This window comes from Carettochelys insculpta, chromosome 16, assembly GCF_033958435.1.
Source record: "Carettochelys insculpta isolate YL-2023 chromosome 16, ASM3395843v1, whole genome shotgun sequence".
Lineage (NCBI taxonomy): Eukaryota > Metazoa > Chordata > Testudines > Carettochelyidae > Carettochelys > Carettochelys insculpta.
This window is the reverse complement of record NC_134152.1, coordinates 5,359,416-5,385,388: the sequence shown is the minus strand read 5'-3', so window position 1 is coordinate 5,385,388 and position 25,973 is coordinate 5,359,416. Positions and strand designations below refer to the sequence as shown.

Here is a 25,973-nt window from a genome sequence, read left to right as displayed (position 1 = left end):
GTCCTCACTCAAGACACAGTAAAAAGTCTGTCATCGTATTGAATTCATCTTTCCTCTGGGTAAATAGTCACGCACCGGTTCAGAAAACAGGCTCCTCAGCCTTGAATAATTATTCATTTTGAGGATGAAACAAGGCCTCCTCCTCCCCTGCCTCCTCCATTCCGGTTAGCTGTCAGCATGATGCAGTAACAGCTGGAGATTCGCAAATGACTTTGGTGGCACACAGAAGCAGCCCTGTCTGTCTGTCTCCTGCTTGGTTTTGGAGACAAGTACAATGTAGTCCCACAGCCTGCAGGTGTCTCCCCCTGGAGAAGGCTGCAGAGCCCCCTCGGCATCATGTGGGCTACGCTAGCAGATGTTCACTTGCTCTTCATGCTGTCTCCGAGACAGACCTTCTCTGAGCCTTTCAGCGCTCTTAGCCCCAGCACGCACAACAATACAGCTACATTTCTGCCGGCTGCAGCTGCTCCTGTAACACACCAAGCCGGGATTTCAAACCCAGAGGAAAATGGGAGGCTGGCTGCAGCATTTCCTTCGCTGTTTCAGCAACAGATTGGAAGAAGCCGAGAGTTTCAGTGACCGGGAAAGCAGATTCTGAATTGTGACAGGCTTTGAACTTCCCAGCCCCCAAACCACCCTTGATTTCTTCGCTTCGCGGGCGGGGGGGGGTGACCATGAAGACAAACCGAAGATGCCGAGCCCTTCTAGCCGTGAGTCTAAACCTGATGGCTCTCCTCTTCTCCACCACCGCCTTTATCACCACCCACTGGTGCGAAGGAACGCAGCGGGTCCCCAAGCCGAACTGTGGGAAAGACAAAAAGACAAACTGCCTCAACTACAGCGGGAACGAGACGGCCAACGAGACAAACCAGAACGTGGTGCATTATAGCTGGGAGACGGGGGACGACCGCTTTCTCTTCCGGTATTTCCACACTGGAATCTGGTACTCCTGTGAAGAAAACATCAATGCTGCCGGTAAGTGGCAAGACTATTTCCTTTCAGCTTGCGTTGCTTGATGGTCGATTCAGCAGCTTAACGACTCAGTAGAGGAGCTGTTTGGACCTGTACACTCTCTACAGGGGAAAACCTGAGCATTTTAGCAACAGGACAGAGGGGAGACAACCTGTTCTAAGCAGGAAGGGGAATTTGCTTGTTTGACTGCTAATCAGGCAGAGAGTGGGTGTTGTGAGATCAGCTGAAACTCAGATATCTGCTAAAAAGCCTGGGCTCTGCTGCTTGCTTGCTTCCAGAGAGGCCAGTCAGAGCTTTCCTTTCATGAGTCACTCCACATATCAGGCAAAAGACAAGGTCCTGGTAGTAGCGGCAGAGATTCTGGGGTTCAATTACCCCATACTAAGCATCCCTTCAAGTACCTGAAAACCACTGTCCTGGATTTCAGGGGGCGGGGGAAAACTCCTGGATCCAGATCAGCCAATATCTTCTTTTTCTCATTGAGCTTATTGTGACTCGATCCCCAAGTTATGTCACAGGCTAACCAAAGTCCAGCAGAGGAAATGCTGGTAAAAGCTCAGGACTGAGTGACAGGAGATCGTTTCTATTCCCAGCTCAGGCACTGACTCCATCGGCAAATCACTTCACCAGTTTGTGCTGTTGACTATAAAATGGGAGCCAGGGTATTTACCAGCCTCACCAGTGAGGTGCTCCTGAATGGAAGAGGTTCTAGACAAGCAAACAGGGTAGGATTAAGGCAATACAGGTCCGTGCCTATGGTCCCTGTTCCCCAAGGAAAATTGCTTTCTAGTCCATGCAAACCGAATCTCGAAAATGTGACCCAGGTTTCCCCGACAGTGACAGCTGCAGGGAGCCTCTACCAGTGACAGGAGCAGCAATCCCTACATCCTGGCAAGAAGCTGCCAGGCCCCATGGCCTGGGTGAAAGCAGATATGTGGGTCCCACCGCTTCCTTGAGAAAAGGTGGGGCCCGGTGTTACCAATTCAGTTCCCCCTGCGGCGGCATCTGGGGACCTGCATCTGGGAGTGTCCCAAGAGCCCGAGAGCGCCTTTATCCAGCCCTGAGTGCAAAATGATGATTCAAAGCAAAACGGGAAAGGATTTGACAGCCTGGAAGGATGGAACTCCATGCAGTGCTAAAGCAAGGGTTCTCTGGGCGGGGTATGGAAAGGGTTTAGGAGTTGTAGTCAAACAGGCAAAATAATCTGTAAATTGGGAGCTTGATTCCTTGACAAGGTCTGTGTTGTCCCAAACTGCTGGCCAGGACAGGAAGTGTTGCTTTCTGAGGTGGTCTATGCAGAATGAGTCAATCGCTCAAGCTCATTCACTAGAAGGGTACACTCGGGCCATCTCACTCACCTGAGGGAAGGAACGTTCGTGGAGCTCCTGACTTAGGATCGTCCTGTAGGACCAGCTTGGGGCAGAACGGAGGCAAAAGCCACCCCATAAAAACGTCTGGAAAAGAAAACCTACAGAAAAAAGGGCATTTTTTTTCTCACTGATTTTAAAAGGTGCCTCAACTTCCCTAGCCAGCCTCAGCCTCCGAGTGACCAGAGCAGGGTGCCCCTCAGACCAGAATCAGGGCCAACCAAGCACCACGACTGTTTGCACGCCCTATTGCCTGGCTGTCTCTTCACGTCTACATTAGCCCCTTCCTTTCGAAAGGGGCATGGTCATGGCGCCCGCGGTGATTCAAAAGTACCTATTTGGTTTTCGGAAGAAGGGGCTTTTGAAGACTTGGGGAGGGTCCTTTCGAAAGGCCCCTGTCTACACGGGTGGTGTGCGATTCGAAAGCGGCACTTTCCAATGGCTGCGGCCGCCATTATGCTAACGAGGCGCTGCATATGCAGGGCAGTGCCTCATTAGCATCTTCCGACCTCGCTCCTTACCATGCCCCTTTCAAAAGGGCAGAGCTAGTGTTGACACGGCGCCTGTAAGTTCAGTCCAGCTCACACCCTGAGGTAAGTTGGCAGTAGAAGGAAAACCACGAGGAGCTGTGCTCAGGAGACAAAGCCACACTGGAGCGACTCACAGCTGAAGCTAAATTAAGGCTGCCTCTACAGCAGTCAGGCGAGGGACAGGCCTAGCGCAGCCTTGAGCACGAGGCTGGTCTGAAAGACATGGAAGTGTTTGACCATAAGGCAGACTCATCATGGTCAGGGCAACGTACATGCCAGCTGGTAAATGGGAGTCCCTATAGGGGGCCACAGATGGTTACTTCACGCAGCAGGTCTGAGTAGCACCAGGCAGGGCTATCCCCCTGTTCCCTCACGCATGATTCAGAGAGGATGCCTCAGGGCACTGCCCCAGCTCACCACTGTACCCCCAGTATTCCTTGCCACCAGACCACCCTCCATAACACATAGCCACAGGGCAAACGAATGACACTGAATGACTTAGGTGTTACGTGGCAGCACCTCACTTTGAGGGACCCAGACACCCTACACAACACATAGGAGAGCTGGTCCCTCAGAAGGGAACGCACAGAAGCCAGAACGCTGAGCAGGGAACCACGTTGTCTAGGCAGTAGCTGACAACCCAGACAGGAAGGGGTTTGAGCTGTGCCCTCACAAGAGCTGAGGTGACCAGGTGCTGGCAGGAGGGCGGGACCTTTCTTCACTTGTGATTCTCAGCCACGAGCCCGCCTCGAGTCAGGTGTCTGAGGCACTTCTTGTGAGAGCAGCAGCCACCGATGCTGAACATCGCATAGCAGTGCAGGGGCAGCTGTCTCCCGCCTCGTGGCTAGGGTCCCCACCTGGGATCTGGGAGACCCAGGTTCACTTTCCCCAATGCGGAGAAGGAATTGGAATGTGGGTTTCCCACCTCTCCAGTAAGTCTCTGAACCTCAGGAGTAGAGAGTCGTCCTGACTCACTCGCTCTCAGACCGATGCATATTTCATTAGTTCACACACGGCACAACAGCTTCAGCCGGGGAGATGGACAAATGACCACTCCAGACTGCCCCACAGACCAGGGTTACGGCACCCACGTAAGGGCTGAGAACCCCTATTTCAAAACCCATCTTCATACCCTGCAAAGGGGGAATTCCTAGGTCTCCACCACGCTGCGGGAGTGCTGCAATCACAGGGCCAGAACTAGTAAGGAGAGATACCTTCCCTGTACCCACCTGCGCCCGAGAGCCTCGACTCTGTCCATAACACACACCACACAACTGTAGCCCTGTTAATAACATATTGCGTAGAGCCCACAAGGCTGTCCACAGCAAACTTGTCGTAACCGTGCTGTAACGGTCAGTAACAGATTCCACATAGTCCTCATAACACAATTCTATTAAATTAAATATGCCTTACAGCTGGGTGCCTTCAATGGTGCACATCGATACCCACAGCATGGTCAATAACACAGGCTGTCACTTCCGTTTCCTATACAGACTTACAAGCGCCACCGTGATTCTCATGCTGCAGCAGCAAATTTAACGGTTCAAGTTTCTGATTTTGTTTAAACAGACTTGATTCCCTTGGGCGTAGGCCGGGTGGGGTAATGCTAACCTCATACATGCCATGGCCCCAGGGACACAAGACATTCCTTGCCAGGCTTGCATTTGACATCTGATAGCTTCCTTTTGGTTGGGAACCACCTGTGGAGGTAGGGGAAAGAGACATCGGGGAGAGCATCCCATTGGTGCTGCAAGAAGGCAAAAGTGCAAAGTGGGGTTAATTTTGTGAGCTTGCAAAGCTGCTAGTTAGATTTTAAAGTATCAGAGAGGTAGTCGAGTTAGTCTTTGTCTTCAAAAACAACAAAAAGTCCTGTGGCACCTTATAGACTAACAGATATTTCGGAGCCTAAGTTTTCGCGGGCAAAGCGAAGCGGGTCTTTGCCCACAAAACCATACGCTCCAAAATATCTGTTAGTCTGTAAAGTGCCACGGGACTGCTTGTTGTTTTAGATTTTAAAGGGGAGATAGGACAAGCCAGATTTGTCAAGTTGATAGATGTGGTAGCCAATCACAGAACGTAATTTAAAGATAAACCCTTTTTACTGAGTTCAGGAAGCCTCCGCTTACTAATTCTAAAGTGACGTGTTTTTCAGGAGTACTTCTAGCTCAGACAGTGTTTCTCAAATCCATACGCTTGGTAGTCTTAGCAAAACCACAGTTTATCAATTCACCCAGAACCACGTCCATACATAGTTCTTCATCAGCTGTAGACACAACCGAGTTCCTAGGCCTGTACTGAACATAAAAGTACAGTCTTGGCAGCGTTTGACATAGGCTAAGGTCGAGGGTTAGTAGTTATGCCAAGAAATAAAGCAAACTAACAACATTTCTTATTACACATGAGACCGGTAATGACCATGTCAGCATTTCTAATACATTGCTGATTCCTCACCTGCTAGTACGGGTATCTTATGGCACTTCTGAGAGTATGGTGCTTGCTATTTGAATGGTACAGAACAAAAGGAACAAGTTTGAAATGTCAAAAGCAATTTATTATAATTATTGTATTAAAAAGCTCCTTGACAAACAGGAAGGAGTGAGCTGGGCATCCAGAAGAGACTGTGCTAATAGCATTAGTCAGTTAAAATCGAGAATATGGTTACTCGAGGGCTCGCTAAAGAGTGTGGCCTCGGCAAGCTAAGGAGAATCAAAGGAGAAATATTATCTTTGAGATTTAATCACCCTGCTTCTCACTCCAAAAAATACAAGCAGTCCTGTAGTACTTTAAAGACTAACAAGTTTACTCAAGGTGCAACAGGGCTGCTTGTTTGTTTAGTTTTTGGTTTTCTGGTGAAGCCTCAGACTAACTCATCTACCCCCCTCCCCCCCCCCCGAGACCACTTCTCACCCTGTTAACCAAGATTCTTCAGCTTGTTTTTGTGGGTTCTGCTCAGTCCTGTGATGCTGACCTAGGGGAGAAGCCGTCAGCAGGGCTCGGCAAGCTCCAGGGTCCCGCAGGGTGATCCCAGTCAAGAGGCCGTTTCAGAGTGCATTGGAGGAAGGCAATCCTGTTATTTTCCATTGGACACTGGCCAATGGGGCACTCAGATTTCAGCTCTCTCAGTGTCTCTGTGAATTCTATCAGTATTCAGCAGGGGGTGTCGGTATGTAACACATTCGGTCATTTTCTTAGGGGAGGATTTTTAATGTTGGATTCATTTCAATATCAGCTTGGACTATCAATTGGAATCCCCTAAATTATACCCTCCGTGGGGGCTTGCCTGGCACCATTCCTTTCCCTTTCTTGTACCACGTCATCCCCATCATTTCTAGAGTGTAACAATTTAGAAATAAACAGCGCCCTTGATAATTCCTCTAACCCTAGCGGGCAAAGGCTGTATATTATTTCCACTTCCCATCTTCCGGGGCTTAGCACGAGACTGGAGAATTTACCCTGTCAGAAAGAACAGGTTAGTCACCAAGAGATGTGCATCTGAGTCAGATGGCAAACAAATAGGTAGCTGGCGGTGAAGGCAACATGAGATGGGTTTCTTTCAGGAACAGACCGTTTGCTCCATTTGACCTTCACTGATCTAGGGCTATGTCTACTCTAGAGCAGAAAGTCGATTTTAAGGCACTTAGCTCGATTTTACAACGTGACTGTTTTCACTGCGAATACCACTAGGACGAATTTTAAGGAGTGCTAAGGTCCACATTCTTGCCTCGACCCTCCGCTGTGGCATAACACCAAGTTCGCATATAAAAGGTCGGATTAACGCTAGTGTGGAAACAGCATGTCTTCGCATCAATGTCATTGGCCTCCGGGGTATCCCACAATGCCCAGAGTGTGTACGTTCTGTCTGCTTTCATCTCCCCTGCTCTCCAGGTGTGCAGGAAGTAGGAAACTGGAAGCCCGGCACTTGGAATTCATTTCTTTACGATCACTATGGAGATCGCATCTAGCCAGGAAAGAGAGCCCCAGCATGGAGCTATCAGCTGTGGCTGAGGCACCTGTTGAGATGGTGCAGTCACCTGGTTTCTTATTAGACATTCCCACCCAGCGTGTGTTGCCTCACAGTGGCCAACCAGCCCCCCAAAACATTTCCCACCAAGGAGCCATTTTCCCTGCATGCGTTGCCTCACAGGGGCTAGCCAGCCCCTGAAAATCTTTCCTGCAGGGGGAGCTATCACCCTGGTGCTTGCTGAGCCCCCCGGAAAATGTGCAGCGTGGAATACTTCACCCGGCGCAGGCCAAGACGTGCTGCTGGTGGGACGCATGGTCCCCACTGCACTGCTAGGATGGTAAAGGACCAGGTGCACGTCACACCCTAAGGCCAGAGGAAGAGGCGCGTGCCCAGGCCCTGGGGTCTGGTTATAGTTACATTCAGCACCTGGGTCCAGCTGTCATAATGATGCCGAGGCGCTCTCCGGGAAGGTCTACACTAGGCAGGTAAGTTGATTGCAGATGCACAATTCTAGCTATGGCAACTGCGTGGCTAGCATCGACTTATCTGCAACCAACTTACCTGGCCATCCTCACAGAGGGAGGTTGACAGGAGAAACTCTCCCATTGACCTCCCTTACTCCTCGCAACAATGAGGAGTCCTGGGGTCAACCACCAACCCCGTGATCATTTGCTTTTGCACGTCTCCACCAGGCACACAAAATCAAACCAGGAAGATTGATCCTGACCGGATCACTCAGCCGCATAGCACAGTCCTTCCCATCATTCTAGTTCCCATCTTAGAGGAGTGCTCATGACAGGCAAGGACAATGCTGGCTCTGCCTGGGTCTGGGTGTGACCAGATACCCCGATTTTATAGGGAGGCTCCCAATATTTGGAGCTTTGCTTGATACAGGCACCTATTGCAGCCCATCCCTATTTGTCACACTTGCTGTCTGTTCACACGAACCTTCCCTCTTCCTGCCCCAGGCCTAGGTAAAACTCAGAGGCTGGCACATAGCAGATAACTGGATTAGACAGGTACAACTACGGAAGTCTACTCGGCAGCTTCAGAGGAAGTGTGATTTGGGGCACATCTGAATGAGTCATGATCTGAGATCCATCTCTGGAGGCATTTGCTCACCAAACGCCGCGTGAAAGATGCTTCAAGCGGAGGGCTTCGCTGTAGAAAAGACAGTTGCCATGGTGTGATGAATCGAGTCGCAGCTCCAGAATCTAGCATCCGCTGCTACTCTGGCAGACAGGAGCACGTACAAAACAGCCTCCCCGCTCCGCTGCCCACCGTTTCAGCCAACAAGATGCTCCAGCATATGCATAAAATATGGGATTCGCTTTGAATGAAAATATTTGCTGGGGCTGCGTACTCTGTGCACATTCGCAAAATAAACCTCCGTCAAAGGGAGTTTGCAGGCAAAAAAGAAACACATTGGTCACTGGAATTCTGAGTTAAAGCAACCCCAAAGGGGCTGGGGAGTGGTAGCTGTCTCAGAGGCTAACGGAGGAGCTAACTTATTTTGTTAATTCAGAAGTAAAACAGCCTGCAACAGCTAATGGACAACTTTGGCCAGACTAGAGGGCTTAACAAGGCCAATTTCCTCACCTCTGATACTCGCAGGAATGAGACAAATCCTATTTAATTTGCTTCATTATCTGCTCCTTTTAGTGACAGGTAACCTTCTTTCCCTGCCTTCCCCCTCTGCTCCCCTGGATTCTGTTTTTGATGTCCATTTCTTCACCCGACGAAGTGGGTTTTACCCACAAAAGCTCATGACCTAATATTTTTTAGTCTCTAAGGTGCCCCAGGCCTGCTTGTTATTTGAAAAGCTACAGATGGCAGTGAAAGCCATTGTGTTAGTTTTTGCCTTGTTGTAACCAACGATTTTGACATAAAATGCTGTTACAGGGGGCCAGCTGGGACTTTTCCATCCATTTCTGCAAAACGGCGTTTTCACGTGGGCAAATCAGAATCAACTATTTCATTTTGGGTCAAATTGATCCAAACTGGACTGGTTTGTTTTTGAAATGACGCCGACTGCTTCAGCGGGAATGGGTTAAAAATTGAACTTCGTTATCGTACGGCGGTGTAGTGTCTTACAGGTGTTGCCTGGGGAGGTTGTGGAATCTCCATGAGTGGAGATATTTAAGAGCAGGTTGGACAGACATCTATCAGGGATGGGCGAGATGATGCTTGGTCCTGCCATGAGGGCAGGGGACTGGGCTCCATGACTTCTTGAGGTCCCTTCCAGTTCTCGTGTTCCATGATTCCTATTCGTAGCCCTCATTGTCTCTTATGGGCTAGGCTCCCAGCCGGATTACACCACTCATAAGACAACACTGATTTCACTGTGACCAAATCCTGTGGCAGCTCATGGGCTGTGCTCCCCACAGCAGTCCAGCAAGCGTTGAGTTAGGTCAGATGGGCCCAATCAACTCCCCAAGCAGGGGAGATTCAAGCTGGAGGCAGCTCATTAAGGACAGGCTAGCTTGTGCAGGAACCGACAAGGCCTGTACAAACCTAGGTAGCTGGTTTCAGGGTGTGGGGCTGCTGCTGAGAAAGGCTGATGGGAAACATGCCGCAGTCATTCCCTATATGGAGGGCAGGGAGCGGACAGACTCGCTGGGTCCCTGGGCAAGGTAGGAGGGACCCGGCATTGTGCTCCCAGAAGGGGCAGGACCTCAGGTGGAAGGGGTAGGGCTCCAGCAGTGATTAAAAGGCGTGGGGCTCCAGCCACCACCACTGCTGCAGCAGCAGCGATCGGGAGCCCTGGGCTCTTTTGAATCACCAGGCTCCAGGGCAGTTTTCCCTTTTGCTCCTTTCCCCATCATGGAACCTGGGGAGGGACTTGGAGGCTAACAGTCCCACCATAGAGACAAGTCAGATGTGTAAGAAATAGCCCAGACAAACAGCAGCAAGAGATGGGACCTGTTATTGGCTCCCTGGGCTGGATCCCAGTATAATGAGGGGAACCCAAGCCCCTGCTCAGACACTGGGAAGTGGGCAAGGCACCAGCCAGCAGGCCTGGAAAGACTGAATTCCCTGGCTGGGGGGAATTTTAATGATCTGGCGGGAGAGCCAAGCCCCAAGGAGGAAGCTGCAGATCCAGGAGGGAGTAGGGCAGCAAGGTGAGATAAGATGGGAGAAGACAACCCTAGAGGAGGGGTCTGAGCTGGCAGAGCAAATACTGAAGATGGCCAGCAGGTGGCGCCACTCGCAGGGTGTGTCTACACTTGCATTCCTCTTTTGAAAGAGGTATGCAAATGAGGTAAACCGAAAATGCAAATGAGGTATAAATAAATAAATAAAGGGAAGAAGGATTCTTTCGAAGATGGGTTTACTTTCGAAAGAGCAGCGTCTACACTGGCTTTCGTCTTTCAAAAGAAGCTCTTTCGAAATTAGAATATGCAAATGAGGTGCCGAATACACAAATTTACACCTAATTTGCATTTTGATTTGCCTCATTTGCATGCCTCTTTCGAAAAAGCAATGCAAGTGTAGACACACCTGCCGTGAGCAGATCTGGACAGGGGGCTATAGAGGTGTTTGATGGCCCATAGGGCAGAATGGTGAACCAGGCGCCACTGTAAGGAAATGCCATTTAATATAGAAACAACTCCCTAGGAAGCACTGGGGGTTATTCTGACACACTGAAATGAAACATTTTATCATCTCAGGAAGGTTGAATTGCTTCCCTCAAACCTATCCAAAGGAAATGTTTCTGCATTTCCCCATCTTTTTTTTTTTTCCTTCTTCAGAATTTCCATTCCATAGAAAAATTCAAAATATTTTAAAATCAGAACTTCCTGCTGGATGGAAATGCTGAATTCACGCCACTCTACTTACTGCAGTGTAAGCAGCACTTGGTTTCCATATGCTCAGACACCGTCAATATATCATTATATGACGTATCTCAAAGCACGCTTTTATGAGCAGTCATGATTGGGCCAGTTCAGTTCACAGCAGAGGTGAGCATCTCCATCCAAGAGCTGGAGCAAAAGCCAGTAGAAACCACATTGTGGAGATACATGTGTCCTAGAACCAGAAAGGACCTCAGGAGGTCCAGCACCCTACCTGACATCTTTTTTTTTTTTTCTAACCCTATTTGCCCCAGCCAGCCTCCTCAAGGATTGAACTCACAACCCTGAGTTTAGCAGGCCAATGCTCAAACCACCAAGCTTGCAATAGGACAGGACCTGTAAGAAATCTTGAATTACTTCAACCCCTGGTTCCCTTTTAAGTTTAATGGGAGTTTTATCAGTGACTTCAGTGGGACCAGAGGCAGGACAACACCAAGTGCTTCAGAAATCCCACCCATAGTTTAAGGGATGACATGTCTATATACTACTGAAGAGAGTACCGAAGCCCTGTCGGGTCAAAGGTTTGGACTGCCCAGCTGCTCCAGTAGGGAGAGAAGTGAATAGCTTGAAAGACTTATTTGCAAATATAAGTTTTTAGTCAGTTTTAGACAAATGAACAGATCCTGTCACAAGGTTATATGACGACAAAATGATGCCAGAAGCTCAGAGACTGTGACACCTTCTACATGCCACGACAGCTGTGAATCAGGAACAGCAGGAGCTGCTGGAGTTCCAATGAATAATTATTTCCAGCTCACACAGGTTCAAAGGTTTTCTCTAAACAGGACACTCAATGCACACATTAGCTCCTGAATCTAGAAATCTGGCCACCTTTATTACTCTGGCTTTTTCAGAGCCTCTAAGATTTCTTTGAGGCTTTCCACTGTTCTTGAAGTTTCTTCATGAGTCGACAATGAACAGTGTATAGTTTAAATGGCATTTGGTATCTGGACAAGTGCACAATGTTGAGAGAAATTAGAGAAGCAACAATATCACCTAACATAGCATCCACCTCTAGAGCGCACAAAAAGAGAGGTTTCTTGTGACTTCGCCTGAAATAACACACAGGAGGTAATTTTAAAAGTGACAAACCTAATAATGAGCACAAACAACATAATTAGACTAAACAGCCGCACAGCAGGTAGGACACCAAAAAAGTGAGACAAACAAAATGTCTGTAAAAATAGATTTCAGTAGCAGGAGAAGATGAGATGGTAAGGCCATAAAGCTAAAAGTAAAGGAAATAAAATCCCCAGAGATGGCCTGGATGCTGCTTAGAAAAACACATAGAGGATACACACATTGCTGAACGGAAAAGGAATCACGAAGACAGGGAATAAATGGTGTTGTTTAAAGGTTCAAATGATGACTTGAGCCAAGCTGAAACCTTTTAAAATCTGAGCCTGTGAAGCCAATAAACAGGGTAATAAATTTCTGCAGGCGGTAAGCAAGAAGGCGATAAGAAGGGCCAAAATGGAGTCTGAAGAGCAAATAGCTAAAGGAATAAAACCACATAAGATCCTTTCAGTACATCAGAAGCACAAAACCTGCCAAAAAAAAAATGGATCTGCTAGACCAGTATTTCTTAAACGGTTCCACAATACACTGGTGTTCCCTGAAAAACTCACAGGTGTGCCACAACTGTTTGGAAAACTAATTCAAAGTTTTACAACAAAACTATATTTTTGTTATTAAAACCGGATATAATGTTACTTCTTCATTGCTATGATACCTGATTAATTTTTTTTTTTTGGTCTGACACTTTTTTTTGAAGAAAATTGTCATAGGTGTTTCACATGAAAAATATTATGGTTTGGTGTTCAGTGGTCTCAAGAAGTAAACACTGTGCTGGATCATCGGGGGTTAAAGAGCTGAATTAACAAAGATAAGGACGTTGGTGAGAAGCTAAATGATTTCTTTGCCCCAGTCTTCACTGACTACTAACAACTACAGGTTAAATGTCTCGAACTCTCTTGTCTGGCAACACCTGTAATCTGGCATGATTTTAGCTAGCCGGATAACCACTTATCATGGGTGTGACCAAGTTTCCAGTGGTCCCTTGAAGTTGTTGACAGCCACCAGTCCTGGCTCTCAGTGGTCTATGCTATTATTTAGCTGTAATTTACCACTAAGTGTCTTCTAAAAGCCCAGTAAAAGTGGAAGTGTTAGTAATGTACTAGACAATATTAACCTCTTGTCCAGCAAATTCTGTCATCTGGCACCAGTCAGATCCCATGGTGCCGGATGAAAGAGGTTCAACTTGTACTAATTAGTATCACTAATCCTCTGGGTGGGATTCCTACCTGGGGCTGCTCTTTCTGGTAACAGAGATGATGTGTTCTCAAAGTTGAAGGTATCTGATAAAGGTGCTGGAGCAAACTGTTCAAACTGCAATAAATCACAACCCTAGAAGTCACCAAGCCCAGCTGGTGCATCCAAGAATTCCGAAAGAGCTCAAATGGGTTGTGACCGAGTTGCAAAAGTTTCCAAACTCATTAAAAACTGCAGCTGTGCTCAAGGATCGGCGGGTGGCAAATATCACACCCACATTTTGAAAAGGCTGGAGAGACCGGAGGAATTACAGACCAGTCAGCCTTGCGTCTGTGACTGGTAAATGGGTTGAAACACTAATTAAAAATAGACTAACGAAGCACTGGGAAGATCCTGTTCTGACAGGGTCTAACCAGCGTGGTTTTTGCAAAGGGAAGTGGTCTCACTCATCTCTTAATTCTTCCAATGTGTGAAGGAAGTAGAACCAGCCGACAGTGTATTTTGACTCCCACTAGGTCTTTGACTTAGGGAATCTCTACACCTGCTGGGAGCTCAACCCGGTAAGGACCCCTGCACTTACGATTGCAAGGAGTAAGGGCGGTTCTCTCCTGTCTCTGTGAGGAGGGCCGGACAAGTTGATCGTAGATAAGATGATTCCAGCTACACGGTTACCACAGCTGGACTTGAGCATCTAGGATGGACGTTCAGGTCTAGTGCAGATCTGGCCTATATCTTATACAAAAGGCTTTTAAAGAAGCTGAGTGGTCAGGGAGTGAGAGGCAGAGGATTGCCATAGATCAAAAACTGGCTAGGAGACAGAAGATGAACACTACGATCATGGACTGTACCTATCAGGGACAGGAGCTGGGACGACACCCTCATCCATCTCTGGCCTCGCCTCTTCCCACCCTGGCTCTGCCACTGCCCTACTCCCACTCCACCCCCTCCCCAAGCCCTGCCCCTGCTCTGCCCTATCCTACCTCCATTGCATCCCTTCCCCAAAGATCCCTCTCCCCATCTATGCAACCCAGGGGATTACCAGGGCAGCAGCAGGGGTTGGTCTGCACCTCCCGCGGAGCCACAATGAGTATGGGGCCCCCCAACCTCTGCTGCCACCCCACGCCCAGGGCGCCAGGTAATCCTCCAGGCTGCCCAGGGCCCCAGGGCTAAACCCAGTCCCATCCATAGGACAGGTGGGGGATCCGCCGTGGGGTCTCCCAGAGTGCGGGAGCCTGGGGCAGCTGCCTCAACCATTCTGTGCATGGGATGCCCCTAAGATTTAAGGTCAATTTTCATCGAGCAAAGCCGAGCAGCAGGGTCTCCACACCAGGTCTTATGCTGTTTTATGGCTTTATTTATGTTCTAGAAAGGGGGCTAGCAACTTAATAAGAGTCTAAAGAGGTTGGACGTTTCTTTGGATCTCAGGAAAATCCAGAGTAATCCAGAGTGGTCACAGATGGCAGAACACAGACCAATGGTCTCAAGCTGCGGGTGGGAAGGTCCAGGTTGAGCATTAGGAAAAACTGTTTCACTAGGAGGGTGGTGAAGCACTGGAATGGTCCACCCAGGGAAGCAGTGGAGTCTCCATCCCTGGAGGTGTTAAATCTCAGCTGGACAAAGCTCTGGCTGGGCTGATCTGATGGGTTGGATCCTGCCTTGGGGCAGGGGGCTGGACTTGATGGCTTTTTAGGTCTCTTCCAGCTCTGTTGTTCTATGATTCCATGATAAGTACTTATGAACACATTTTGGAAGGGACAATAAATGTTGGGCTTCAGGGCTTAAGCCCATCTTTAACTACAAGTAATGATGATATGACCTGTTTGGGAAAGATAGTCCCATAGCTGCCTGTCGTGGAAGCCTTACCCCTTTCGGTGAAGCAGCCGGTCACTGTCAGACACAAGACACAGGACTGGAAGGACTTTGAGTCTGATCCAGTCTGGCTGTTCCTATCTTTCCGTAAGGTGAATGATGCTCCGAGTTATTGCACTCTTCAGACGCAGGCCGAGATCACGGTTGCAATAATTCTTGGTTCACATTTTCAAACATTTTTTCCCTGCCAGGAGAGCTTTTAAATGGAAGCTGAGGTGCTGGTGTCATGACCTTGCTGGGGGCCTATGCTCCTGATGTCTGATCCTGCCTCTTCATCTGGACCTAACAACTTTAAGCTGCAACACTGTCTATTACAGTGATTATTCTGAGGAAATAGCTCCACACTGCACATGGTGCCTTTCTAATGATAAACATTTAATATTTATAAGGCAAAAATGCTAATAGTTAAATATCAAGATGTTATGAATATTTAATAAATATGAATAAATATAAGTAGTCAACGAGTGGCTGAAGAGGAGGCAGTTAACTTATATGAGCGAGAGGCAGATACTCTGGTGGCTAAAATGTTCACTCACGTTTTCAGGGCTTTTTATGCAATTTGTTTTTGTAATACACTAATTCACGTTTGAGTTAAGCAAGTAATGAGTGACAAACGTGGGGAGGGAGGTCGCTCCGGTCTGTTATCGCTGGGGGGGTTTGCTGTTGGCCTGGCACTGAGACACGAGCAATGTGCAGTTCTAGGCCTGTCTGGCGGAGGCTGCTCCTCACAGTAATAGTTTGGGGCCTGGGCCCTCATCTGGAGCGTGCAAGGCCCTGAGGGCGCTCTATTTTGCAGCCCCACAGGAAGACTGACAACAAGCAGCTCCCTGGCTCAGCATCAAGCAGAGAGTGGGTTTAGCCTGGGCTTTTGGGCTCAGGCAGCCAGCAGCCAGCACAGTCTATTGGGGCAGGTAAGGGGGAGCACCCATAAAGTGCAGGGATTTGCATACCCGACAAGCCATCTAGGCTGCTAGCAAGGGGGTTTTCTGGCTAAGTCTGTTGGCTGCCCTGCAGTTTCCTCACAGTGAGGGGCTTCTCTGGGGACATGGCAGATTCTTCATCACTCGAAGTCTTTACGATGCTTTTGGATAGCCAGGCCCGTCACAATCAGAAGTTATGGGGCTGACACTGGAATCACTGAGGGCAATTTTTTTCAGGCCCGTGGTATGGAAGAAGTTAGACTTGATGATCACACAGGCCCCTCCTGGCCTTAGTCTGTGAACATCTTGCTATCACTCAGGGGATGTCTTCGCTACCCAGAAGATCAACCCAGTGAGGGTCAGCCTTCCAGGGTTCGATTTCGTGCACCGAGTGTGGATGCACGAAATCAAACTATCGGGGGTCAGCAGTCGACCACTGTACCCCTCAATCCCGTGAACAGTAAGAGAAACTCTCCCGCCAACCTCCCTCAGGGAGGACGGCCAGGTAAGTCGATTGTAGAAAAGTCGATTCCAGCTACGTAATTGCCGTAGCTGGAACTGCGCATCTACAATTGACTTTAAGGTCTGGTGTAGACCTGGCCTGAGTGTTTGGTGTAGTTTTGTGCCAGTTGGGCAGGAGGCATGTTAAGTGAATTACTATTTATTCCAGTACAGCCTAAAACTCAACCAAGATTGGGGTGCCATTGGGCCTAACAAAGTAGCTAACAGTTCCGACTGTGAACTCCTTACAGCATCAGTACACCACACAGAAGCACACTAGGAGCTTAGGACACAAGCGATGGGGACAAAGAGGCTGAAGTTTTAATTAGAGCTGTTTGAATAGCCAATTTGTTCAGGCAGCTGATGAGAAATCGATCTTGGGAGTCTATTGCTAGCGTAAGATCCACAGGTGGTCATCAAAAGCAATTAGGCTCTTCCAGGAGGTCAGATCTGCTAGTTGCAAACAGGAGGCTGCTAATCACAGCAAGGGACTCAACTGCTGGGTCGACCAAAGTGCGACAGAGGGAGACTGTCGTAAAGGTGGACTTTACTCATTCCAGCCAAAAAGCCTCACAGATCACTAAAAGACTTCTGGAGATTCCAGCCTCATCAAAGAGGGCCTCTCTCTCCACAGATGCTGTCATATCTATCCAATGGCAACTGCCTATACAACTGAGGTTACAGGGAGGTGCCAGGCTACTACAGGTTGAACCGCTCTTGTCTGGCAACATCCGTAATCGAGGATGATTTTAGTTAGCTGGATGACAACTTATCAAGTCTGTGGCCAAATTTCCCACAGCCCCACAAAGTTTGCTTCCAGCCACCAGTCCTGGCCATCAGGGTTCTGTGCTGTTATTTAGCTGTCATTTACCCCAAATGTCTTCTAAGAGCTCAGGAAACAGTGGAAGTGTTGGTAATGCTGCTAGACAATACTAATCTCCTGTGGTCTGGCAAATTCTATTGTTCAGCACCAACAGGTCCCGAGGGTGCCAGACTCACTCTGTAGTGTGGATTCAAACTAGCTGGCTCTTTTCCAGACAAAGAGCTATATGGGACCATAAAACAGAAGAAGGCTCCAGCCCAAGATTATGTCTCTGTGGGGCTCCTACTGTACCTTGAGCCAGAAGGCCAAAGACACTTGCGTTGATTCCTCAACAGGGTTTCCAGAACAACTACATCCCCAAAAATCTGGCACAATGCAAAGGTCACAGCCATTCTGAAACCAGGAAACCCTAGGAAGCTTCCAAGAACTAGTGATCCATCTCTCTACTTTGAGCCAAATACAAGCTTATGAAAAGACTGATTCTGTTGTGCGCCAGTGAGGTTATCAGGCCACAACTGCTCTTTGTTCAGGCTGGCTTCAGCTGACGATGCCATCTCCATGATAACTTTATTCACCGAGCACAAGACTTTAAAGATGCCTTTGAGATGGACAAGAAAGTTGGTGCTGTTCTGGTGCGTCTATCAGCGGCATCTCATGTTGCTTAGCACGTGGGGCCAACTGCCAAGGGGTCACGCGTTATTATCTGTAAATCCCTGGTGCACTTCGCCATGGAAATGGAAAGAAGTTTGAGCTCCTTCTTGCAAGCTGGAGACAAAGTTAGCTGGCTTAGACATCTCTGCAAAGGACTGCTGCAAGGATCCAGACTGGATCAGCATTTGTAACGTACAGTCTACCAACAACGAAAGCCAGTAAGTATGTACCCATGGATGGGACTCCATCTCTCTGACATGGAGAACCAGATCCTCTCAGCATTGAAGAGACGCCCTGCCAGTACAGGAATACTCTGGACACACATTCATCCATGGAGAGTTACTTTATGAGTCTGCCAGTGGTCACAAACTTCCATCCAAACAATTGCCTGGCCCAGCAACCCCTTAGTGTCTGTGTTGAGGATCATCTACACCTTTTCTAGCCCACTGCCATTTAGACTGTGGTCCAGTTTGACTTCTAGTATACTGGTCACATCTAGAACACCAACTCTTGCCTCCTGCAATGCTGTGAGACAGAAGCTACTAAGAACCTCGTGTGGATAAGAAGCAAATGCTCCATGGAGGTCTTTCCCAGGGCCCGGCTGTCGGTGCGACAGAATATTTTGCTGCATATTTGGGGCAGAAGTCAGCACTGCTTCCCTCTCTGCTGGACATGGCTTTAGTGGGAGCACTGTGGAGAAGACGGAGCTCTGACATGTTGCTGTTCCACAGCAGCTGTCATCAGCTGCAAAGCCAGACCTGGCTGCAAGGCCCTTTTGACTCACTCGCTTTGGAATGGTGGTGACAATATACCAGGTCCCTTGCCAAATAGGCAGCTGTTTATGGCTGGTTTTGGCAGTGACTCCAAGAGGGTAGACGCCTCTGGCATGCTGAAATACACGGCACAGAGCCAGGGTTCCCGCTAACTTTTCCCATCCATTGGGTGGAGTAAATTTTATTATCTGCACCAATTCATTTACAGATGTGCACCACTCTGCTGGCAACTCTGGGTGCTCTGCTGCTCAGCCGGCTAGCACCTGAATATCTCCTGGCCGGCTGCCCAATCTCTCAGTTTAGAGGGAACAATGCACACAGCCCTCACGACTTAAAGCAGCGGCAGCTTTTCCCAGAACAACAAACCTGCACAGGGCCTCCAGCACCGGGATCGGCAGAGCCCAGCGTAGCGTGAACAGAAGTCTGAAGATGCTGAGTTACTGCTGATGAACTCAGCAACTATATCCTGCCTTGGTTTGTAGAAGACAGAATCCACCATGCAAATAAGGCCAACGTTTAGTTCTTCCCATCTCTGTACCCTTCCTATGCCGCCCAGGACAGCTGCTATTTAGCTGTGCCCAGATTTCAGCTTTCTGGGAGGTAAACAGAGGGAATAAGTGGAAGCAGCAGGTTCGGGTAATTTTTGGTGGCCCCCGTAAGTTGATATAGATATGTCTGAACTATGGACTAGAAACAGCCCCTCTCTTGCGTCCCCCAGTACACAACCCTCAGTTCTCCCTACACTCAGATACTTCCCCGCCTGTGCTGTGCTGAGGCATCAACAGCTGTGTTCTCCTCCCTTTCCTTGGGCAGCCCGGGCTGCTGGGGTGAAGGAGCAGCCGTCCAGTCTAGGTGTGAGCAACAGAGCCGGCTGCTTGGTGCATCTGGGGGCAGAGGGGCAGTTTCGCCATGTGGTTAGAGTAAGGGGTGCAGGAGATGCAGAGGGTAGGAGTGAAGTGGCAGAAGGCCAAGGGTGCAGTGCCGGGGTCAGAGGCACAGGAGAGTGGTGCAGGGGCTTGAGGAGGCAAGGGTGGGGAGCCTATGGGGGATCGGGGTAATGGGGGCACCAAAATGTAAATTTGCCCAGGTTGCCATTTTCCCTAAGGCCAGCCCTGTGCAAGACACCTAAGAAGCTACCTCAGGCAGCAGGTCAGGTGCCAGGTCTGTCCCCTCCGCTTGCTGTCAGCGTGGAGGGGAGGGGGCAGGCAAGGAGGACTGGGAAAGAGGAGGGGCTGCCAATCATGTCACACCCTACCCTCCTCTGGCACAGGCAGAGAAGCCAGGAGACACATGCTGTGAGCCTTCTGTCTCAGGCCCAGATCCTTGGCAGGTCCTTTGCAGATCTGCATGAAGCAGCTTGCAAATACTGGGAGCCCTGGGTCTCTGAACATGGCTGGAGCTGAGCACCCAGCTGTGAATATTCATAGGGCTGGGGAACCAGCAGCCTCTAGAACTCCCTGCCCCGCGGGTAAGGGAACTGCTGCTCATTTAAAAAAAAAATCTCCGTTCACCAGGAAAGCCCTGAAAATACCTCTGCTACCATGGGAAGCTGCACTCATTCAAAGAAAATGTGCTTTTCTATACCCAGATAAACCACTATGCCTCTAGGAGCAGGGAGGGCAGGAGGGCTGTGTCCTTGAACGCCGGAAGTCTGAAAAGGGAGCTTGGATTCACAGCGGGCAAGTAATTGAGCAGAAACAGCCAGTGTGATGCTAGGGGAAAAAGTGGCTTATGTGATCCTTGAATGTATAAACAGAGGCATAGGAGTTGGGAGGTGATTTTTAACCAGTGTATATGGCCTCGGTGAGGCCAGTACTAGAACCCTGCAAATGGATCTGGCATTCACGTGTGAAAAAGGATTTTTAAATCAAACTGGGGAGTTTGCAAAAAGGAGAAAGTAATTTGGGGACTGGAGGAAATGCCACAGAGGGAGACAGGAGACTGGCCTTATGCTACAAGCAATTTCTCTGCTTGCCCAGCACGCATACCTGTGCTAGCTCTGAGCCTATGTGAGTATAAAACACAACTTAGCTAAAGCAGTGGGTAGTGGCAGCAGAGGTGTGACCAAGCCGTGCCAAATATAAACTCGCCTGAACTTGGTGGCTATGCACTCAGTCCAGCTCAGCTATGCTCCCACTCCCGCTTCCTGTACCACCACAGTGATGACACAATTCTTTTAAATCTTTCTTCCAGTCCTCTACAATGTCTCCTACATAACAAGTTTTACGTGAAAATAACAAACCATAGAGCATCTTGGCCAATTCTTTTATAACTCTTGGCCACAAGATCTCAAACGGTGAAAAGCTGAAAATATTTAATTTTACTAGCTGCAGTTTCATATCCTTCTTAGATAGGGTTGGGATGGAAATATTTCATTACTGCACACGTGAATACTTCTTTCAGCTTCTTTCCAAACACAGAAAAAAGATCTTTTGCATCTGTGTACACAGTTTTATAGAATTAGGAATTGGAAGGATTTTTTTTGCTATTTTAGTTTAAAAATTTCCACTGTGCTTCTATCACAAAGTGGAAAACCAAGCAACTGTTAGTTTTTGAAACTTGAAAACTAAATTTTGCATTTTTCAGGTTTTAAAACCAAAGATTGAGTTCTTTTTAATAAAACCATGCAAAATTTTAAAGAAAATGGAAAATTTCTTACAAGAAATTCCAGGTTTCTGTTTCATCAAAAACGTTTTTAATAAAAAAAAAACCTTCAGTGGAAAATGTTTTGACGAGCGTTACAATTTTAGTAAGTCGGCCTAGTAATGGACGTACACTATTGCTAGAATTCCTTGTTCCTGATAAATTCTTTTAAAATTCCTTTGTATTTTTAACTTGATTGGAAATTAATTTTTCACTGACACCTTTCGCATCCCACCTGCATGTCTTAACTTCTCTTCATTGTTATGAGCACCTTTCTTGTCTATTATTTATATTCTTTCATCTAACTGTTTACTGCTTTACCTTCCCCTGGAAGGCAGGGTTCTTTTTAAAAATTATGTACCTTTATTTTATTAGTATGGCTCTTTGGACGTTTAGTACAATGTTGTTGAACCTCTCCAATTATCATTTATATTTTTCTTTTTACATTTCTCTTCCTAATTATCTTGCCCCTTTAATACCTAAAGATGCCTGTAACTCACCCCAGCTGATGTATATTTTCTCCTGTTTTCCAAGTATCCCTCTTCTATCTCTTCATCAGCAATTATTTTCCTTTCCTCATAATTCCACAACCTTGTTTTTAATCTTTCTTATTCAGGATAGTTTTAGAATGATAGAAAAGAAACATAATAACTCACAGCAATGGCAGTACAATAATACTTTGTTATTTTAGCACAACTGTCATTCTGATGCTTTGTGTTCCAGTCAGACTCCTGGGATGCTGAGCTAACATTTTACAGTGGCTTGTGTAGCTAGTTAATTGCCCTTAATAAAACCCTCAGTTTTGGGGTCTCTGCAGCATTTTGCTATTTTCTTCTATTATTAGATTTTTGGTCTCACTGTCACGGCTAGAGCAGGTGAAATCGCAAGAAAATGACAGAAAACCTTCACTCAGTAGCTTTCAGCCGGCTGCATGTTAATTACATAATGTTAGGCTGAAATGGACTCTTCTCTATTACCATGATCACTTCCTAGCTGTGCTATTGGTCCCCTTGGGGCACATCACATTCAATGAGGCAGTTACATTGGTCTGGTGGGTGAGTGTTTTGGGGGAGTGAAATCATCATATAATCCCTATGGCTGCTTAAAGAAGAAAGGTCAAACATCAACCTTCCAGCTCCCAGGAGCTGCTTCCCATTCAGGAACAACACGCCTCGCAGGGTGGCCGAGATAGCAAATGGGAAGTCTCTTGCAGAGAGAATTTCACCCGCTGTGATAAATGAGTGTGACAGGCACCAGACAAGCAGAATCCCGCCTCCACGGGCAGTGTCTCTGGGTGTACAAGATTCTAGCAAAACTGCAGTGGCAGCGGCCCGCTAACCGGGGGGTGTGGGGGTGGGCTTTGTCTTCAGCAAACCCCTCTGTGTGCAGGTCAGGCTCACCAACGGGAGGGGTGGGGTGGGGGGCGAAAGGAGCAGTTTCAAAGGAGCCCAGACCTCTGGCCGCCACCTCATGCACAGCTCTGAGGGAGTGTCAGGGAGGGCAAGCCCCGCCCTGTGCACCCTTGGCCCCGCCCCTTCTGGGGGCAGAGAGCCAGGTCACCCTCCCACCTTGCCTGGGGGGGCTGTTGGCCCCACTGATGCAGGTAAAGAAGGCAGGCCGGGGCCCACCCCTTAGATTGGCCCCTGAGTCCCAGGGAGTCTAATGCTGACCCTGGATTTACCGGTAAGGACCGACGCCGGGCATGGCACTTGGAAGCAAAGGGGAAGCCTGTGCAGAGCTCAGAGAAAAGGTGTGAAAGGCACCTGCTCCTGCCAGGTGCGCCGAGCGAGCGGGCCTTCTCCACTAGTTAATTTCCAATGACCGACTGTCTGCCAGAGGTGACGAGTGCAGAGATTCCAGAGGGACATCAGCCACATGCCTCTGCCCCGGCCCCCCCATGCTCTGCTCCCTCCCCGCCGATGCCCTGCCCTCCCCCACCCCTGCTGCATCCATGCCCGCCCTCTCCCCACCTCCGCCCCCGGCTCCACCCCGCCACCTCCTCCTGCGCTTGGGGAATGCAGGGCGGCGTCCCCCCTCCTTCAGAGTAGCGTGGGCCAAGAGGCGGGTTCGTCCCTTGCAAAGGACATGGTGGTTATCCACCGCTGAAGTGACGCTACCAGGGGAAGCTGTAGCTCAGCCTGCACCCAAAAGAAAAAAATTGCCAACTTCTGGCTTAGCTGATATGGGGGGACTGGGATCATTGAACCCCTCTGCCTCCTGGTCACCCTGCGTTCCACCGGCCCCAGAAATCTAAGCCGGTTTCAGCTACCAACGCCAAGCCATTTTCCTGGCCTGTGACAATGATGTGGGATTAGAGCCCCCTTCCCAAGCCCCAGTCGCCCTATACGCACCGTGCTGAAAGGGGGCCACTTGTGAAAGCTCTTAACGATAACTTAGCTCCTGCTACTCAAGAAATAGATCCTGGCATCATTACGGCCAGCTCTCTGAAAAGCCTGTGCAGTCTGCGGCAGCCGTCTCAAAATATTATGAACACTCAGGGAAGGAAGAGATAATAAGACAAAATATCATGATGCCACTATATAAATCCATGGTACGCCCACAGCTCGAAGGTTGTTGTGTGCGGTTCTGGTCACCCCTTCTCAAAAAAGCTACTGTAAGAAGTACGAAGAAGGGCAATACAAATAATTAGGGGTAAGGAACAGCTGGGGATTAACGAGATGGGGACTCTTCAGCTTGGAAAAGGGGCAGCTAAGGGGAGATAAAACAGAGGTCTATAAAATTGCGCCTCATGGAGAAAGCACATAAGGAAGCATTATCTGATCCTTCACCCAGGGAAATGAGTAGGCAGCAGATATAACACGCAAAAGGAAGGACTTCTGCACACACCACAGGCAGCCTGGGGAACTCATTGCTCGGGGACACTGAAAAAGCTAGAAGTGGAGCGGGGTTTTAAAACACCCGCTGAGGTCCTGGAGGACAAACCCATCACTAGCTGTTAGCAGGCTGGGGGTGGGGCGTCTGGGCAGGAGGTAGGGTGCAGGAGTGGGATGGGGTGGGGGCTGTGATGTAGTGGGGGATAGGTGTGTGTATGTGTTTGGCTCACAGAGCGGGTGGGGCTCCTGCTGAGGGTAATGGAGGAGAGCAGGTGACACCCCTGTACTGCAGACAAAGGGGGAGGTGGAGCCTGAGGGGTTTGAATTGGAACTGGGAGGTGGGAAGCAGGTGGTCTGGGCTGGGGGAGAGAGAGAGACAAAGGAGGGGGCAAGGTCCCAGATCCGGGGGCCCCTTGGGGCCTCCTCTCCCTGACATGGATGGGACTGGCTGTCTCCGCCGGCTGTACTGACACCTCTGTAGGATGCTGTGCCCTATTGGCTAATAAACCTGCTGTTCTCCTGCTGAGTGAGAGTGACTCCTGCCTGCGGACGGGGTGCAGAGCTTGGGGACCCCTGAACCCCATTGCAGGGGGTCTGGGTGGGAGTGTGTGGAAGTGGGCTGGAGGTGGGGGTGCTGGCGAGGACTGGGGATGGGACTGGCATAGGTGCTGGAACTAGGGGTGCAGTGGCTTGAAGTAGTTTCCAATAGCTGCAGGGTTTACAGTGCGGTTCAGTGGCTCTCAGCACCCCCACTTAGACCAGGCTGAGGAGTGGGGTGGGAGCCCTGGGTGGGAGGCAGGGCTGTGAGCTGAGTGCTTGGGTGGTTGCCCAGGAGAGATATAGGTGCTGCCCAGCGGGTTATCAGAGCACCCACAGCCACCAGTGTGTGTTTCTATGGGCAGTGCACATCCGCACAGGCCACACAACAAAATTTATTCCGCCCATGAATAGAACAAAAAATTAGCAGGAGTCCTGGTGGGAGCTGGGGTGCAGGAGCAGGCTGTGGTGTGGGATCTGGGTGGGAGGGAGGACGTGAGAGGGGGCAGGAGATGGGGGCGCCTACCTAATGCAGCCTCCAGGAGGGGACACAGATGCCTCTGCCCCACCCGGCACTCTCAGGCACCGTGATTCCCAGCCAATAGGAGTGATGGGGGCAGAGCCTGGAAGTGACCAAACAACCTTCCTTATGCTAGTTTCCCTGCAGTCTCTGCTGAGGAGGAATGGCATCGTGCAGAACCGCCTCCTCCCCCTGCAGCGGCGAGTCGGCACTGGCGTGCCCTGGGGGCTGGATCAAAGCAAGCCCTGGGCTGGATCCCGCCCATGGGCTGCAGGTTGCCCATCCCTGCCCTATTGCTTGGCGATTGCATTCGAAAACAAAGCTTCAGCTTCCATCTTTGCCATCGACTCATCCACCCACCTCTCCTCTCAAAACCAAATCTTGGCTTGGACAACTTCATCGCCCTCTGCCACTCAGGCCTATAATGGGGGTGGCAGCTGCAACCCTGGCAGCTTTCTGGACCTATCAGCTCAGGCCATGTCTAAAACTTCTCCCTGTCCAACATCCCAGAGACCCAGCCATGCCTCCATCCGCAAAGCTAGAGCTGTCACCTATACCTCGATCAGGTCACATGGTGACTTCTGTGATGGTCTCTTCCCTGGCCTTGACAAAGGCCATCTCCATTCACTTACAGCTCTCCAAGACACTCCTGCAAAGTTCACTTCTCAGCCTCTTCACTCCAGCCGCGTCCTCCCTTGCCACACATCTCTCCACTGGCTTCCCCCTTCTCTGTAGCCTCAAAGCCAGACAACAGGTTGAACCTCTGTAGTCCGGCAACCTGTGCCGAACAAGAGAATTTTCCAGCTGAGTGGAGGTTCCAGACTTCCACTGCTTACGGAGCTCTTCGAAGACATGTAGGAGTAAATTACAGCTACGTAACAGCCCAGAACACTGAGAGCCGGGACTGGTGGCTGGAAACAAACTTTAGGAGGTGATGGGAAACT

At 49.3% G+C, this 25,973-nt stretch overlaps 1 protein-coding gene across 1 annotated transcript in view; it reads left to right on the top strand.

Moving 5' to 3' along the window:
* Window positions 1–674: 674 nt before the first annotated feature.
* Window positions 675–25,973, top strand: part of GSG1L (GSG1 like) — a 55,736-nt gene continuing 30,437 nt past the window's right edge. Inside the window, exon 1 of the mRNA XM_075011102.1 lies at window positions 675–975. Within this exon, the coding sequence (XP_074867203.1) occupies window positions 675–975 (301 nt within the window). The remainder of the gene's footprint in view (window positions 976–25,973) is intronic.